Source organism: Takifugu rubripes, chromosome 3 (genome assembly GCF_901000725.2).
Source record: "Takifugu rubripes chromosome 3, fTakRub1.2, whole genome shotgun sequence".
Taxonomy (NCBI): Eukaryota; Metazoa; Chordata; class Actinopteri; order Tetraodontiformes; family Tetraodontidae; genus Takifugu; species Takifugu rubripes.
In genome coordinates this window covers 490,516-508,247 of record NC_042287.1, presented here as the reverse complement: position 1 = coordinate 508,247, position 17,732 = coordinate 490,516, and the positions used below count along the sequence as shown (strand labels likewise).

The window sequence follows — 17,732 nt, the reverse complement described above, 5'->3', positions numbered from 1 at the left end:
GTCATTGGCGCAGACTCTCCTCCAATCAGGCCGCTCGTGGCTGAACGCTCCACCAATAAGAGGAGACGTTGCTGCTGGGTGGCTGTCCGGGGGGACGTGCTGTTCGCGCGCTTAGTGAGCAGCGTTCAACATGGACGTGGAGGTGACGGAGGACCAGAAACCGGCTGCCAGCCGAACGAACACTGACGCCGATGAACCGTCAGCTAAGAACCCCACATACGAGCTGCCGTGGGTGGAGAAGTACCGGCCGCTGAAGCTGAATGAGGTCGTGGGGAACGAGGAGACGGTGAGCCGGTTGGAAGTGTTCGCCAGGGAAGGGAACGTTCCGAACATCATCATCGCAGGTCCGTTTGCAGCTCGCTGAACGGGGAACTGGTCCAAAAGAGCCCAGCAAGTTCTTCTTAAAAGGTGATATTTGACTGTTGTGTGTCATCAGGCCCTCCAGGCACCGGGAAGACCACCAGCATCTTGTGCTTGGCCCGAGCGCTGCTAGGAGCCTCCACGAAGGATGCCGTGCTGGAGCTGAACGCCTCCAACGACAGGTACGGCTGCGTGGGGGAGTCACGTGTTGTCCGGCGACAGGCCCGGTGACCCCGGTTGTTGCCTCTGCAGGGGCATCGATGTGGTGAGGAACAAGATTAAGATGTTCGCTCAACAGAAGGTCACGCTGCCCAGGGGAAGGCACAAGATCATCATTCTGGATGAAGCCGACAGGTGAGGACACAGACTTAAAGCACCATCAAAAGTTTGCCATCACACAACCTTAGCTGTCAGGTTTCCCCCCCCAGCATGACCGACGGTGCTCAGCAGGCCCTGCGCAGGATCATGGAGATCTACTCAAAGACCACACGCTTCGCCCTGGCCTGTAACGCCTCCGATAAGATCATTGAGCCCATCCAGTCCCGCTGCGCCGTGTTGCGGTACTCCAAACTGACAGATGGACAGATCCTGGCCCGCCTGCAGGAGGTGGTGGAGAAGGAGGCTCTGTCGGTGTCGGACGACGGGCTGGAGGCGGTCATCTTCACGGCCCAGGGAGACATGAGACAGGTGGAAACGTGGCTGCCGCCCTGTTTGTGGGACGCCTGCAGCCCCTCGGCTGACTTCCTCTTCATGTGTTTTCAGGCTCTGAATAATCTGCAGTCCACCAACGCGGGCTTTGGCTTCGTCAACAGCGAGAATGTCTTCAAGGTGTGTGACGAGCCCCACCCTCTGCTGGTGAAAAGCATGCTGGGACACTGCGTGGATGGGAATATTGATGAGGCCTACAAAGTGGTGGAGCAGCTGTGGGCGCTGGGCTACTCCCCGGAGGACATCATCGGAAACATCTTCAGGGTCTGCAAAACCTACCAGATGGCCGAGTACCTCAAACTGGAATTCATCAAGGTGAGTCGGAGCTCCGCCCCCGCCGACGCCCACCTCAAAGAGAAGGTCGCCATCTGCTGCCTGAGGTGACTTTTGCTGCGTCTGATTCCGCAGGAAATTGGCTACACCCACATGAGGGTGGCTGAGGGGGTCAATTCGCTGCTCCAGATGGCGGGTCTCCTGGGGAGACTCTGCAGCAAGACAGCGCCGCCTGCTGCCAGCTGAACGCCACGCCGCTCCCCTCCCAGGCCTGACTGGGTCGCTGCTGCAGCTGGTTCCACAGACGTCGCCCTGTGGTGGCAAACCTTACGTTGGAGCTGTGCACTAAAAACACCCTCAGTTTTAGACTTTAAAAGAACAAAACTGTTTTTTTTCCCCCCACAAAATATTAAAAACGAGGCGCTTTTGAAAATGTGATCTGTTTGAATGAGACCAACAAGAGTCCGAAAGCATTCAGGTTGGAACCAGGAGCAGCCTGTAAGACAACAAGCTTTATTTCACTAAAAAACAGGTTTACATTCAAGCTCAACAATCCGGTCTACGAAAGCGTCGGTACAAATGTGTAAACGGCTGTAATAAATAAAGGGAATCCCACACGGAGCATGCGTGTACAGGTGGTCTGAGAGAACATCCCAGCGCCTGGCATTAACGAGGCCCCTGTGCTGAAGAACTACAAGATAAATACAATCACCAACCGGGTCAAAGAAAACGCCATCAAGTCCAAAGGAACAGGGAACAACTATTAGAAGAGGACACTGCACGTCTACATCTAAACCAGGCAAGGTACAGGTAGCTCCACTGTTGCCGTCGCGACCGCCGGGCTCCTGCGTGAGAAGGTATGGTTTCATGCTTTTTGGGAGGTGTGACGGCAGTCTACAGAACCTGGGGGGCCTACGCGCTCATCTCAATGGTGCGCAGCGCCGCGTGGTCGTTGCTGGGGGAGATGTCCTCTGCCAGCGGGACCGCAGCGCCGCGGCTCCGCGATCCGTCGCTGGAGCCGACGCTGGAGGCCGAGTGAGTCCTGGAGCGAACCAGCCGGGTCATCCCTGCTGTGGGCACTGACCAACAGAGGCATCGAGCTCAGACCACAGGTGTGAAACACGGCAATACTGCTGAAGATACTCACTGTAGCCCATCCCCTGCACAAAGTACTTGAAGGCCTCTGCGAGTTTTCCAGGCTTAGGAAACCAAAACACAGCGCGTCAGTTGACACCAACGTTCCATTTCTTTGAGAAGTCGATGATGAGGAGCTCACCTGCACCACCTGAGGAAGGCCGCCACAGTCCGCCATCTAGTGGACAGATACAGAACAACAAGCTTCAGCCACAATGGCGTCGTTTGGCTTCACAAAGGCATCAGGAAAGATTGGCGACAGTATTCAGAGCACAGTGAGACGTGGCTACCTTCAGCAGAGTGGTCTTTGTAGGGTTCAGTCTGGAGTTACACTCCACCTACAGAGCAGACAGAAAGACCGCGGTCATGAGCATCTGACATCGCATCCTGGCTGTTGTTATGGAAACAAGTCACATGCTCACCACAGCATCAACCGCTGGTGAAGTGTCTCCAACCACCAGCAGGGTGGGACACCTGACAGAGAGGACAGGACGTAATAATGAGCGGAATCCCTAGGTCCTGGTCCTGGTCCTGGTCCCCCTCCCTCCCCCTCCTGAGTAGTCGTACATCTGAAAATGCTGCTTCATCTCTAGAGTTCTGTGATTTCTTAAGAACAAACCTGCAGAACCCTTCAGAGCTGGAGCTGGTGTACAGAAGAGTCCTACCTGAGCGTGGTGACTGTGGTGTCGTTGAGACCGAGGACTGGACGCTCCATCTCTAAATCCATACGACTAACGGGGGGAGGGGGGAGAAAGGGGGGGGGGGGGTTCTCAGGTGTAAAACGATGCGTCAGAATGGGGGTGGAGCCTCAGTGTCTCCTCAGTTCCTACCTCTCGTAGCTGCTGTAGAAGAGCCCTAGGTTGTCCTGCGGTATGTCCTGAGAGATGTGGAGTCTGTACGTCTGTACAATCTCCTTATTCTCAGTCAGCTCCTCCTACACACACACACACACACACACACACACACACACACGAACACACACACACACACACACACACACACAGAGGGGTCACAGCTGAGCACATGTCTCACCAGTCTCACCAGTGTCCTCGTCTGTCCTCACAGTGCTGAAGTGGTGGTCCATGATGGTGTCGATCAGGTTGCTTGTCCAGCCGCTCAGCTGGAACAAGCAGATTATTGGGTTTAGTGACACAGCCACATGTGCTCATCAAGCCTGTGCACGTGTGTGTGTGGCCAGCGCTCACCTTCGAGGCCGCCCACTCCATCCAGCCCTTGGCACACGGGTCAATGTTGATCAGAACCAGCCCCTCCACCAGACTGGGCTCATTCAGCTGCGTGACAGACAGCTGGCTGAACTGAGGTCATGTGTGTGTGTGTGTGTGTGTGTGTGTGTGTGTGTGTGTGTGTGTGTGTGTGTGTGTGTGTGTGTGTGTGTGTGTGAGAGAGAGTGTGTGTGTGTGTGAGTGTGTGTGTGTGTGTGAGAGAGAGTGTGAGTGTGAGTGTGAGTGAGTGTGTGAGTGAGTGAGTGAGTGAGTGAGTGCGACAATACTTACAGCCAGTTTGGTGAGGATGTAGGCTCCAGCTCCAACACCGATACCGATCACACTCTTCACCCTGAAACACACACACACACACACACACACACTCATGGTGAACTGATCCCACATCTCAAAGTTTTACTAAACCTGTGAAGACCAGAAGCTTCTTACTGGAGCTGCGACAGGACAGCTGGCAGCATCTGGGCCAGCTCGTCCACGGTGGGATACTGGTACCTGCTCACAGACACACAACAGGTCAATACAACATGGAACCGGATCCACAGAGGGACACAGTTCTGTGAGGCAGGACAGGTCCTGAACTCATCCTCCTTTATCACTCTGGTCCTCACAGACACAACAATTTGGTAGCAGGACATCAGGCACATAAACTGTGGGCATAGGAGTTCCCCATGGCTGTGTGCTCAGTCCACTGCTGGACACCCTCGTCACTGACGACCGTGTCCCCTCCCAAAGAAACAGGTCCACCATTAACAGACAACACAATCCTCATCGGGCTGATCGCCCGCAGAGACCAGAGCTGGTGGCTTAGCTGGTTTCCTGGTGCCGGGACAACCACCGGAGACGATTATTGACCCGGGGAAGAGGGACAGCAGGCTCAGACCCAAATAGACCCTGACCCTTCACACCACACCGCATGCTATCAAGAAGGCTCGACAGAGACTCCTCAGCAACTTTCACCGTAGACCAACTGCATCTCAGCCTTCAATGGGAAGTGCCCCTCCAGGACAGGAAGGAAGCAGCCCAGTGTGTCCCTGTATGGAGCAGCCTTCCCACCACCACATCTACAATGTCTAGAGCACAAAGACGGCATTGACCCACAGCACACTGGGCAGCCACTGTCGGCTGGCAGACGCTTCAGGGCTGTGAAAGCAAGGAGGCTAAAGACCAGACTGAAAAACAGGTTCTAGCCACAGACCGTCAGACCAACAGACCATCAGACCATCAGACCAACGGACCGTCAGACTAACAGACCGTCAGACCAACGGATCGTCAGACCAACGGATCGTCAGACCAACAGATCGTCAGACCAACAGATCGTCAGACCAACAGATCGTCAGACCAACAGACCGTCAGACCAACGGACCGTCAGACCAACAGATTGTCAGACCAACAGACCGTCAGACCAACGGACCGTCAGACCAACGGACCGTCAGACCAACGGACCGTCAGACTAACAGACCGTCAGACCAACAGACCATCAGACCAACAGATTGTCAGACCAACAGACCGTCAGACAAACAGACCACCAGACCATGTATCATCATTAAAGACACCTCTATCAGGATACTCTCTTAATGGACTACAACTCCACAATCAACACGGTCAGCCCCCCCACATGCTCAGCCACAAACTGTCCTCCCTCAACTACACCCATACTCTCTGACTGGTTTCTGGCCTTTCTGGCTGGCTGGCCCCAGTCTGCTAGGATGGGGAACGAGACTTCAGCCATCAACCAGCACCGGCACACCGCAGGGGCATGTCCTTGGTCCCATCCTCTACACCCTGTTCACCCACGACTCTGTGTCCTCCAGCCTACAGTCTGCAGAGGACATCGCTGTGATAGGGTGCACCACGTCAGGGACGCAGGGGCACAGCTGAGGCCACATGAGAGCTGGCTCCAGTATCAAGGAGCCCACACACCCCGACCCAACCGTTCACCCCTCCCTCTGACAAGCAGTTCCTTCAGCCATCAGACTGTAATCACAAACAGTCTGCCATCAGAGCTGTGTGTGTGTGTGTGTGTGTGTGTGTGTGTGTGTTACCCAGCAGGGAACCCAGGAGCATTCTCCTGCTGTCCTGGAGCATCAACGTGCAGAACGGAGAAATGCTGTGTCACCTCCTGCATGTCTTCATAGTTAAACAGGCTGTTAAAACAAGACTTATCTTCACACACACACACACACACACACACACACACACACACACACACACACACACACACACACACACACACACGTTTAGCTTCTTCAGGACCATGTGTGTGTAGAAGGAGTGCAGGTTTACTCACGGTTGAGGCCAACGTCATGGTAAGTGAGGATTGTGGGTCGGTTGCCCTTGGCAACCCCCCTCATGGTAACGTGCAGAACCCCGTGGGCCGTTTCCACGTCATGCTCCTGAGGACGAGGCAGGAACCAATATCTCACACAACCCGGAGCTTTGACTTTTCTGAACCCTGTCCAGACAGGTTGAACTCACCTGACTTTCAAAGTCCTGCAGGTTCCTGGCATTCTAAAAGAGACACAAGTTCTTCATCACTCAGGTGTTTTAATGAGGGATGAAGATGAAGACAAGGGACAAAGGAGCCTCGTCCAGAGCTGCTGGCCCACCTGTCCTGTCAGCAGTGGTTTGATCTCAGTCAGCTGGACATCGTGAAGCTCCTCCATCATATGGCTGCTGTAGCGTCACTCACTGATCGTTGGGACACGTCCACAGGCAGGTGGACGGATGGAAGAGGACACTGAGGGACAAAGCACCTGTCAGTGATGTCGTACACATGGCCAACGCTGAGGAGGTTCAGACACCAGGCTTGGGAGGACTCGGCTCCATCTGGACCGGTCTGACCACAGCTTCCCATTCTACACACCAGAACACGGAGCAAATATGGACCCCTGTCACGGATTCATTCCGTGCATCCCAACGAGCCACAGAGGTCAAAGATGTCCCCCTCCGGCCCACATCCCCAAGGATGGGTGATGCTCTCCATTGGTTCAGACTCAACAAACAGGAACCGGTCTCAGGCCCTGTGGCCACAGAACTAACAGATCTTCTACTGCTTGACCCCTTAATGGGGTCCTGGAGACTATCCCAGCTCCAGCCGGACCATTGTGGGACATTTGCAAGGTGGCTATTTGTGGACTACAGCACAACAGTCTCCTCCAGCAGGGGGGGAGTGGTTCTGACATGTGCAACAGGATGCAGAAACCCGAAGCCCGGTGGTGAAGGCTCTTTAAGTGCTGGAGGAGGAGCGGAAAGACAGGCAGCGGGTCAAGAGAAGCACCTGTATCAAAGCACGCATGGACACCAGAAGACAGCTCAGAACACAGCTCGGCCACATCAGCCCAACGACACAACTAAAGCTAGCTAGGTTAGCAACGTTAGCTGACTGGCTCAGCAGGGTCAGGAGCCCCTTCACCACCATGTTCTGCTACAACACATTGTGTGTGCATGTGTGTGCGTGCGTGTGTGTGTGTGGGGGGGGGGGGGGGGGCAGGCAGTGGCGCAGCAATGTTCTGGATGGATATTGAGCTTCCTTTGGGCCATCTGGCTCCAGCCCAAACATATAACCAACACCCCCCCCCCCCCCCCCCCCACACACACACACACACACACATGTTTTTCTGACTGTTGTCATTCAGGCCTGACAGCTAAACCAGACAAGCCCACAAACCTGCAGCCATTGAGGTGTATCAAGACCAGTCATTGGACGGGACAGGATGGGACAGGAGCAGGACAGGATGGGACAGGACAGGAAAGGAGCAGGACAGGAGAGGAGAGGAGAGGACAGGAGCAGGACAGGAGAAGTGAGGACAGGAACAGGAGAGGACAGGATAGGATAGGACAGGATGGGACAGGAGCACAACAGGAGAGGACAGGATGGGACAGGAGCACAACAGGAGAGGACAGGATGGGACAGGACAGCAGCAGGACAGGACAGGAGCACGACAGGACAGGAGCACGACAGGATGGGACAGGACAGCAGCAGGACAGGACAGGAACACAACAGGAGAGGACAGGAGCAGGACAAGAGAGGACAGGACAGGATGGGACAGGAGCAGGACAGGATGGGACAGGAGCAGGATAGGATGGGACAGGAGCAGGGTAGGATGGGACAGGAGAGGACAGGAGAGGAGCAGGACAGGACAGGAGCAGGATAGGATGGGACAGGACAGGAGCAGGATAGGATGGGACAGGGCAGGAGAGGACAGGAGCAGGATAGGATGGGACAGGACAGGACAGGACAGGACAGGACAGGACAGGACAGGAACAGGGTAGGATGGGACAGGAGAGGACAGGAGCAGGACAGCGACCACCACCGGTGGTGCTGTGTTCTGGCATCCACACGGGTCCCAGTATTACACAGGTGTGCGCCACTGTGGTGCAGCAGACATCCAACCAGTTTCAACATCCTGTGTCTTCAGCAGTGGAACCGTGTGGTGAGTGTCCACGACCAGCACCCTCAGCAGAAGGTTGGGGAGGTCTGAAGACAGCCCTGTCCTCTTACCTGACCTCATTACGGAACCAGTTTCTCTTCTATTCCACATCAAATCTGTTGAGGAGGGGCTTTAATCCACCTCCTGGAGCCTCACTAATTTAATTTACTGCTGAATTAAAGTCCAATCATCAGAGGACAGAGAGGACAAAGCTCTCGTGCTGATACTGGGAGCTCAGACCAGGTCCAGGGGTGGATCTCTGGATCTGTAGGACGGGAGCAGAACCTCACCAAACAAACCAATAATTTGATACAATTATTGATGGATCTTGGTTCCACATATGAGCTTCATCATCTAAACAGGACTTCTGGTATTACCGGTATGGGCTGGATGTTCAACAAGTCTGAGACCATCACTGATGATCCGTAGTCAACGATCCAGAACCAGTGATCCAGAACCAGTGATCCGATCAAGCTCTGCTCAGATCTGCTCATGTGTTCAGATATTATGTTGATGCTCCTGGCTCTGCTGCTGACCACCCACGCTCTCTCACTCCCACACGCACGCACGCGCGCGTCCGGATTAGCTGCTTTAAACGCTGCTAATTAAGGAGCCTTATCACCATGTTTTTAGGTGATCCCTACACATATTGTCCCTCTGTCACGCAGACGCGCGCACCATAGATGGACTCGAAGGTACCGAAGAAGGCTGTGTCGCGTCAACTCTCACCGTTCATGACAGTCAGCCTACGCTTGTCGTTTAGCTGTAAAGCTAACTAGCCTTAACAAGGTTAGTTGTGAGCAAGTGAAGGTTACTCACGGTGATCCGCTCCCCGCACCGAGGCCGTGAGCTGCTCCAGTTAGGGGATCACCCACGCGCTTAGCTACTCGTGTCGAGCTGATCGCGAGGTCTGTCAAACTGACTCAGTGCTCAGCACGCGGGCGCTCGGGGGGCGGGGCTACGGTCACGTAAACAATCAGAACCATGAGGTCATCGCTTTTATCTGTGCTGGAACAGGAAGCGAGGCGGAGTTTCTTTGATCTTTGCTGAAAATGAAGATAAAAGCGCCGCTGAGTCCGCTCCTCCACGAGCCCTTTAGGGATTGCGCATGCGCAGAGAGTCTGTTGCGTGGCTATCTGCGTCTGTACATCTATACCGAGTGAAAATACCACCAACTCTGCTCCGAACGTTTGGTGCCGCTTGGCCAGCAGAAACAGGTTATGAACGCACGCGTACGCACACGATCACGTTCAGCAATGAGCTCAGTTTATGGAGGGAAACAGAAATATCAGAACTGTTCAAGACACAAATAAGAACTGTATGAAACACGTCCTCGTCCATTTGACAACCTTTTATCACACTTCAGAAGCTTCTCTCCAAACTTATACACTTTAAAAAATTGTAAAAGGAAAAAAAAACTGAAGAAAAATAATAAAAGTCTTTTAAATAACCTTCCTATTAAAAATAGAATTTCTGTAAGACTTTAGTTCAGCTCTCAGCCACCAGCTCTGGACTCTAGACGTCAGTTCTAGTTGTCGGGCCAAATGGTCCGAATCTACGCCGAGCAAAAGCGTCTAAAAGTGTAGCGTTGCTGTGCAGGAAGTCGCCGGCGTCCTCATCCCGCTCCTTCAAACATCACACGTGAAGAAAGGTGGAGAAGTTGCGCGTTGCTTCTCTGTAGGATCCAGAACCACTGGGGTACTGACGCTGCTTCCTCACAGAGGTCAGAGGGCGGCGTCGGGCCCTTCACTCTCAACCAAGACTGAGCGCTAACGTTGGGCTGTTTAGGATCAAGGAAAGACTGGGTTCTTTCTCTTTGCTTTCCTGAATCCGTCTCTCATTTCTGGGCCGACGGGTCCGTCCTGAACGGCTGGGGTCACATAACCATGTTTCAGAACCGACCTTCAGTGCTTTAATATCAGGAGAGCTGGCAAAGATTCAGAAAAGGAGGCTTCCTTCCTAACCCTAACCCTTCCCTCCTAACCCTAACCCCTCTCTCCTAACCCTAACCCTTCCCTCCTAACCCTAACCGTAACCCCCTAACCCTCCTAAACCTAACCCTTCCCTCCTAACACTAACCCTCCTAACCTTAACCCTCCTAACCCTAACCCTCCTAATCCTAACCCTTCCCTCCTAACCCTAACCCTTCCCTCTTAACACTAACCCTCCTAACCTTAACCCTCCTAACCTTAACCCTAACCCTTCCCTCCTAAACCTAACCCTAACCCTCTCACCGCAACCCGACCTGTGGAATAATGAGTTTCTTCAGAGTTGAGTTGTTCAGTCCAGCTGTGACCACATTCACCTCTGCTTGGCCTGGACAGAGGCTGTGAGAGGACCTGGGAGGACCTGGGGGGACCTGTGAGAACCTGGGGGGACCTGGGAAGATCTGGGAGGACCTGAGAGGACTGGGGAGGACCTGGGAGAACTGGGGAGGACCTGGGAGGACTGGGGAGGACCTGGAATAACCTGGGGAGATCTGGGAGGACTGGGGAGGACCTGGGAGAACTGGGGAGAACCTGGGGAGATCTGGGAGGACCTGGTGGGCTGAGTCGCTTCCACTGACCGTAACCACAATTGACCCACTTTGTTTAGCAACAGGTGATACAGCAGAGCGCTGCGAAGAGGACACGTTTGGACCTGCTCCACGGCCTCCGCTGCTGTTAGCAACACACATCAACACACATCCAGTGTCCAGGTGCTGAAATCAGGTGTAGCCTTTGTTGTGGACTCCCAAAATCCCACTGATGAAGTCTTGACGTTGAGTGAGCAGATGAAAGCAACAACAAACATTCTTCTTACAAAACTACCAATGTGAACAAACGGCTGGTATTTTAGGGGTGTTTCCACAGTCCCGCCTTTGATGGCTGCACTAAAATGATGTAAGCTGTGAGAGTCGCTCGTCACCAACCATCCACCACGCAGCGGATCTCACAACTGTTCTGGCCCCTTTGTGTGATGCAGCAAATGCCCCTTCGGTTTCTAAAAGCCCTCATGTTGCTCTCTGCCACCAGCTGGGGGGGGGGCGTCTCCAGATGCCGCTCGGCTCGCTACGCCTGTCCTACTAGCAATCAAACTCAGCGCCAGAACGAAAGCCTTCTAACGGTGCACAGGTCATGCAGCAGCCACCTGATTCGCTGTTTCAGCTGGGGGAGGCGGGACAAAGGATCAGGAGGCTCCAGCTCGCCAGAGTGGTCCAACCAGGACTCCAACACTGCAGAGACAGAGGGGGGGGGGGCAGTTAGCTGGCCCACTGTTTTCAGCGTCTCTGGAGTTGGACTCCCAGCTCAGGGGCAGGTTACCATCCAGCTCCCGCTCTATCAGGTCCATCCTGCTGCTGATCTGGTGATGGAGAGCCTCCACGTGCTCCAGCAGGTTGAGCTGACACTCGGCCACGGACGCCGTCCGGGGCTCCAGCGTGGGCGCTTGAGCCGCGGCGTCTTCACAGCCGCGAGTTTGGGTTTCTGCTCTTCCAGCCGAGCGTGTCAGCACCTCCCTGCAAACATCTGCGGCTGTTCTGTCCTGCAGAAGCAGAATCAAAGTGGACATCAGTCCTCCAAAGAAAAGAACTCACCTCCAACCCTGTCGAAAAGAGTAGCGCACTTTTCTTGTGCGTGCACCGAAAATCTCTGGGCGGTATGAATAGTCCCGCACCGACCAGAGCGTCCGGCTTCACGCTGCACACTTTTGGGTGGTTTCCTAGCAACAGCACGAGCGTGTTCTGTGAACGCCTTCTTCTTCACACACCCCTCTCGTCACAATAATATAGTCAACGGGCTGTTTGTCTCATTCAGCGGGACAATAATCAGGACGAGCAGCTTTGTCCCCAGCGCATTTACCCTTTTTACCTCCTGCTCTTCTTTCACTGCAGCCTTCCACTGTCTTGCCTCATCTGGCGTTTCCCAGGATGCACCAGGCTTTTGGTAGCAGTGCTCACTGCTGACATAGCAGAGCACCCCTTCCTCCCGTTTCCATGGCAGCCTCCACAGCTTCAGCTCGGGGTGGGACGGTGAGCTTCGTGGACCGACAGAGGGACAGAATGAAAAGGTGTTTGTGGGGACTCAGAGGACGCTCAGAGGAGCACTCACTGCAGCATGGCCATCTGGAGCTTGAGTCCACTCAGGACCTGAGTGAGGACCTGGACGTGTCCCAGCAGGTGGCTGGTGTGAGAAATTTTGGAGGAGTTGATCTGAGAGTAGTTCTCCTTCACACAGGACAGGCCGAACATCTGGCCCGAAATCAGCAGGTCAGGTTCTGACAGGAAATGTTGAGCACGCCGCCACCCTGCCCCCCCGACACACACACACACAAACACATTATACACACACGTTAGCATCACCATCATACTACTGTGAGATTCTGCCCGGTTACCATAGTGACGGCATACCTGCAAAGTGTCTGCAGTAATAACAGATGTAGTTTTGTGGGACGTTGTCTTCATATAATCCCATACAGGTGCCATGCTGCCAACATAGACAGGACTCACACTACACACACACACACACACACACAGGTGCACGTTAGCGCTCAATAAAAGCACGTTTGGACTTCCGTAGCTCAGGTGTGGAAGTGGATTACCTGAATCATGAAGTCATTTTCCTCGTCCACTTCGCACACACACCTCACCAGCTCACACTCCTCAGTCTCCATGCCGACAGGCCACGGGGGAGTGTCCTCTCCGCTCTCGGCCGTCAGTGTCGACCAGTCGCTGCCGTCGTCCACTGAAGGTGAGACACAAGGCTGAGGTCAGACAGGAAGTGTGGGGTCCTCGGGCGTGTGTGTGCCCACCTTGTGAAGGTGTGTTCGGAGGTTCACAAGGCTTCAGAGGGACCGCAGGTTTGTCTGAGATTTCATCATCGCTGCTGCACAGTCCTGAGCAGGAGACAAAGACAGCGTGTGGACAGGACATGAGGGCTGGAGGGAAGCGGCTCCTGTGGACCAGAAAGGCTTCTCACCTGGCTGACTCTTCCTCTTCTTCTTCTTTCTCTTCTTCAATTTCTTCTTCTTCTTCAGTTTGACTCTCAGGAAGTTCCTCCTGTCCTTCCTGTCCTGCCCTGTCTTCTCCCCACCTGCGTCCTGCTGTAGCTCACCTGGATGGGTGAGACACACACACACACACACACACTAGTGGGATAAACCTTTATTGGTGTGAAAGTTTCACGCCGGGAAACCCCGACTGTCACAGACAGAATACCTGTTTCCAGGGGGCCGGGGTCTCTGTCGTCATGGTGACAGGTCTGGATTTGGTCCCCTGACTTCAAGCCTGGCACAAAGTCATCCCTTTTAGAGGATGACCTCCTCCTCCTGCAACCATGACAGACAGTTCTTCACCCTCCCGCCGCTAAGCTCCGTGCACGTGTGTGACCCAGCCCACCAACCCACCTAGGAGGCTCCTCGCCGACACAGGCGTCCACCTGCTGCTCAGAGTGGTAGTACTTGATGTGGTAGTGCAGCAGGCTGGCCTTCCTGAAGGACTTGGAGCAGCCGGCAGCTGGACACTTGAAAGGGTTGTGGTCCAGTTCGATGGAGAGGATGGGAGGGGGCTGGTTCTTTATGACCCGGTACACTGAGAGGACAGACGGACGGACGCTCAAGACTTTCACAAAAGGTGTCCCTCTTTATCCTGTAAGGTGTGTGTGTGTGTGTGTGTGTGTGTGTGTGTGTGTGTGTGTGTGTGTGTGTGTGTGTGTGTGTGTGTGTGTGTGCCCTCACGTGGCTCTCGGCTGAACTTGTGTGTGGTGGGCAGGTGTGCCTGGCGCTCCAACAGGACATCTAAAAGATCAAATATGTCAAGTTGGCGCTAACAGCAGTGGAACCTCCTACAGATGTGTCGCCCATGCAAACGACAGGAAGTTCTGATTAAAACATCTGGATTTGAGCTGAAATGACCTCTGTCTATGTGGGGCAGCTTCGGTGGAACCAGCAGGGGAGGGTCACCTGTGAGGAGCTCGTTCTGCACTCCGCTGCTTGTACCTGGAGGAGGAGCAGCTCCTGGTGTTATCAGGAAGCAGTGGAGAATTCTGGGAGGTGCAACCAACTAGACTCACTTCCATCTGCTTGTTTCTTCGCTGGTGAATGACAGGAGGGACGCTCAGCCTTCCTCTTTTTCTCCTCCTCCTCCTCCTCATTCTCACCTCCTTCCCTTTCGTCAGCTGTCACCTTCTCCTCCACGTCCTTCTTATCTTCTCCCTCTTTCTGCTTCTCCTCCGCACTCTCCTCCTCACTGCCCCCGTCCTCCCAGTCCTCACTTCCCACCGCAGTCTTCTCAGCTCTGGAGTTCTGTTGCACGACACACACACACACATAAACCCTGAGTAGTGCCGTCTCACAAAGGCCAAAAGGATGAAGTGGGCAATTTCTTACTTCCTGGAAGGGTTTGACCTTCGTGGGCTTCACCGTGCGAACAACACCATCGTAGAAACGAACCTTGTAGGAATCTGAAACACGTGCACGCAGACATGTGAAGCCTGACTGAGCATACACTCTTTCAGAGAGAGCGTGTGCCTCACTGTCTCTGTTGACGCTGAGGATCTTGGCGGGGTAGAACCGGCAGTCTGTCCAGCAGGCCAGAACCTTCATACCTGCAGCAAAGACCTGAGACACCGAGGCAAAAACACCAAAGCCATCATCTACACAACAAGGAAACATCACCTGCTCCAGTCAGCTGACTGGGATGTGTCATACCACGGGTGAATGTGGTGGACTCAAGCCCTGCCTCCTCAGGCTGACGCGCTCCAGCGGCCGCAGGAGCGGCGAGTTCCACTGAAACCATTCATCGTGACGGTGACTCCAGTGCTGGTAGTGGACCAGCACCCGTTCCCTGTCGCAGTCAATCTTCTTGATGGTGGCTGAATACCTGACGGGACGACAGTGGACGGATAAGACAACGCCACTGGTGGCGATGGTGTTCAACGGTAATGGCGGTGGGCTCCAGACCATTTCTTGTGGCGTTCTCGGGCTTCTAGCTGAGCTCCAACCTCAAAGATGATCCCTGCCCTGTCTGGAGGAGTCTTCATCTGGCAGACACATGACATCCAATAGGAATTTATCAATGTTATCAACATCACAATTGGCCATGAATAACCGCTAGCAACAGCATCATCCACAGACTAATGCTTACCTAGAGGGCAAAAATTAAAATAAAGTGTACAATTCTGACGCAACATTTTGATATATTCTTTTCAGGGTTGGTTTGTTCGGCCAATGAATGTTGCCGTGGATGTCCTAAATCATTATATCATTGGGATTTAGCAAATTATTTGTCCCTTAACTGTTCTTGTAACAGAATTTAACTTTTAAGTGACAGCAAGATGAATATTCAAAGGAATATTAGCACATTTCTTCTGATCAAGATAAGAAAAGAAACAGCCATTAATGTCAATATTAGCAGGCTATTAAATCTCATTGGAATTGTTTCTGAAATGATGAACAACCCTTTAGGTGGTCTCCTCGGTGGTCCATTCTTACATGGCCAACACAGGCCCAGTTTAAACAAGTGATAAGCCCAACCGAACTGGGTTTATTCCCTTTGCGACCATCGACCAACGAGTGTTTCCGGGAAGAAAGGATCTGATTGGTCGACCCGGAGTGACGGTCGCCTCTTCTGAAAGGTCATTGGTCGCTTCTCTTGTCAATCACAGCTGAGTCCCCGCCTCTCGGCACCCGCTGAGATATTTGACAGTGGCTATATGCTAATGTTGCAATGGAGCTAGCTTGAGGTAGCACTGAGGTCTTCAGTTAGGAGCAAAATGCTCCGAGAAGGAGCTTAACTAGCTTCACTATTAACCAACCCAACCCAATGGGACGATGGCAGCCGTGCCAGAGACGCGCTCGTTTAAATGGGGTTGTCTTTTCTCCCCGGTGACTGATAGACAAGCTAACCGCTAACTAGCTGAACGGCTCAAAGTGACAGTCGCGAGCGAGTCAAACTTTCCATCAAAAGTCTCCGAAGCAAAGACGTTTCTCAACGCGCAACAATATCCCGATGTAACGAGCAGCAACGTGTTTTCAAGGAAGCGAGAGACTGCGAGCAAAGCTTGTTTACCTCTCGCGTTTCACCAGCACCTCACTCTTCATACTGTTGTGATTGTTGGAGCGCGCGTGCGCAGACCCCGCCGCCGCTCAGCTGTGTTGAGACACAACATGAACCTCGATGACGGTGCACGCACGCAATCCTGGCTGCTGCGTGTGGTGCCACAACAACAACGTTTATTACACGATCCGATCGACGAAGACGGCTTTTTTCAGCCCACCACAGCTTGACAATCATTACTCAGTAGCCTAACAGAGAAACCACTTAAAATTTATGGGGAGAAACACGACAAAGTCTGGGTCAGAACCTGAGACAGAATAATAAACGTCCCTTAATCCTTTATGGCATTTTTTGAGACATCAAAATCTGTATTCTGAAAAATCAAAGGAACAATCCCAATAGATTTGGATCTCCTTCCTCTTATCTTGGATTATCTTCCTCCTCACTGGTTGCCGAGATCAAACTGAATGAGATGAAGGAAGCGATCTCCTGTGTCCCTGGACTCTTGTCATCCATCAGACCAGACCACGGATCTACAGGCTGATGACAGCGCAGCAGAAAGTAGGGCAAGGTCCCCTTCAACTGATTTCTTCTAGTCAGCAAGCATTCTCGGCAGCTGTAAGAGGGTCCGGTTGAAGGTCTCAGTCGGAGTTCCCCGAGCGTTGGATGGCATTCTTCATTAGTGTCAGATACCTCCGTTTTCTAGTCCTACAGAACTCATTCTCAGACCCACAACCCTGATCGCGGTGTAATCCGCCTGGGTACCCGAAGGGGATAAAATCCTCAAAGATGCGACCAGCTATGGTTCAACCAGATTTGTTTCCGTGGGATCAATTTGGGCAAACCTTGCAAAATGATCCCGTGCACAAGGAAGTATTCATATCTGCCACGGCTAGGTATGAGGTGCAGGTGATCTCTACACACCAGGTCCAGTGCTGAAGTGAAGGTGAGGGAAGCCACCGGGGCACGGACGTGTCCAACAGGTTTCTTTTCGGCCAACACGTGGGCATTTCTTTGTGACATGCTTCATTTCCCTTCTTATATATGGCCAGTGAAATCGTTCCCTTGCCAGACACCATACTCGTTCAAGGGTTAGGGTTAGGGTTAACCCTAACCCGTACCTCATGGAGGTACTTTAACGCCAAGGGCCTGTGTCTGACAGGGCAGGACTAGTTGTCATCTGCCCCCTGACCCTCTGTATGGAAGTCCATGCCTTAGGAACAGATTCCTTCATGGAGGAGTTTCCTTGCTGCTCTTAACTGTACGGCCTGTGTCGGTAGTCAGCACTGTGTCTCTTTTAGATTATCTAAGGTCTTATCTTCGTCTTATCTTCGTATTGAGATCACATAACTCCTGTAATGGCGTCGCTTCATTGGCTGCCCGTTAAATTTAGAATAATTTTTAAAACCCTTCTTTTGACCTACAAGGTCCTCAGAGGCCTAGCTCCATCCTACCTGGAGGAGCTAGTGATACCTTACCAGCCCAATAGACCGCTCCGCTCTCAGAATGCTGGTCTACTTGTGGTTCCCAGAGTCTCTAGAGGTAGAATGGGGG

At 53.2% G+C, this 17,732-nt stretch overlaps 3 protein-coding genes across 4 annotated transcripts; 1 reads left to right on the top strand and 2 right to left on the bottom strand.

Moving 5' to 3' along the window:
* The first annotated feature begins 109 nt into the window (after nucleotides 1-109).
* Nucleotides 110-1,878, top strand: rfc2 (replication factor C (activator 1) 2). Its single transcript, XM_003962925.3, has 6 exons — nucleotides 110-344; nucleotides 437-542; nucleotides 613-714; nucleotides 789-1,047; nucleotides 1,123-1,383; nucleotides 1,477-1,878. Exons 1-6 carry the CDS (start codon nucleotides 131-133, stop codon nucleotides 1,585-1,587), a joined length of 1,053 nt encoding a protein of 350 aa, XP_003962974.1. The 5' UTR covers nucleotides 110-130; the 3' UTR covers nucleotides 1,588-1,878.
* On the bottom strand, nucleotides 1,817-11,294 carry LOC101063561 (protein NDRG3-like). 2 transcript variants are annotated; one of them, XM_029834446.1, is made up of 16 exons: nucleotides 11,276-11,294; nucleotides 6,323-6,453; nucleotides 6,192-6,224; nucleotides 6,004-6,109; nucleotides 5,759-5,879; nucleotides 4,146-4,208; nucleotides 3,990-4,050; nucleotides 3,681-3,767; nucleotides 3,539-3,595; nucleotides 3,306-3,409; nucleotides 3,141-3,206; nucleotides 2,898-2,949; nucleotides 2,766-2,813; nucleotides 2,618-2,653; nucleotides 2,489-2,540; nucleotides 1,817-2,420 (listed from the first exon to the last, which is right to left on the bottom strand). In XM_029834446.1, the coding sequence occupies exons 2-16, from the start codon at nucleotides 6,380-6,382 to the stop codon at nucleotides 2,254-2,256; spliced, it is 1,113 nt and encodes a 370-aa protein (XP_029690306.1). In that variant the 5' UTR covers nucleotides 6,383-6,453; nucleotides 11,276-11,294; the 3' UTR covers nucleotides 1,817-2,253. The 2 variants fall into 2 exon arrangements, with proteins under 2 accessions (XP_029690306.1, XP_029690305.1); XM_029834445.1 differs by lacking the exon at nucleotides 11,276-11,294 and adding an exon at nucleotides 8,966-9,258.
* On the bottom strand, nucleotides 10,293-17,574 carry LOC101063340 (PHD finger protein 20-like). The gene is made up of 18 exons (XM_029834380.1): nucleotides 16,191-17,574; nucleotides 15,083-15,162; nucleotides 14,831-15,002; nucleotides 14,656-14,740; nucleotides 14,510-14,583; nucleotides 14,194-14,425; nucleotides 14,036-14,119; nucleotides 13,859-13,918; nucleotides 13,529-13,712; nucleotides 13,341-13,450; nucleotides 13,102-13,236; nucleotides 12,935-13,018; nucleotides 12,725-12,867; nucleotides 12,534-12,633; nucleotides 12,235-12,430; nucleotides 11,986-12,160; nucleotides 11,449-11,668; nucleotides 10,293-11,360 (listed from the first exon to the last, which is right to left on the bottom strand). Exons 2-18 carry the CDS (start codon nucleotides 15,160-15,162, stop codon nucleotides 11,224-11,226), a joined length of 2,271 nt encoding a protein of 756 aa, XP_029690240.1. The 5' UTR covers nucleotides 16,191-17,574; the 3' UTR covers nucleotides 10,293-11,223.
* Between the last annotated feature and the right edge of the window lie 158 nt (nucleotides 17,575-17,732).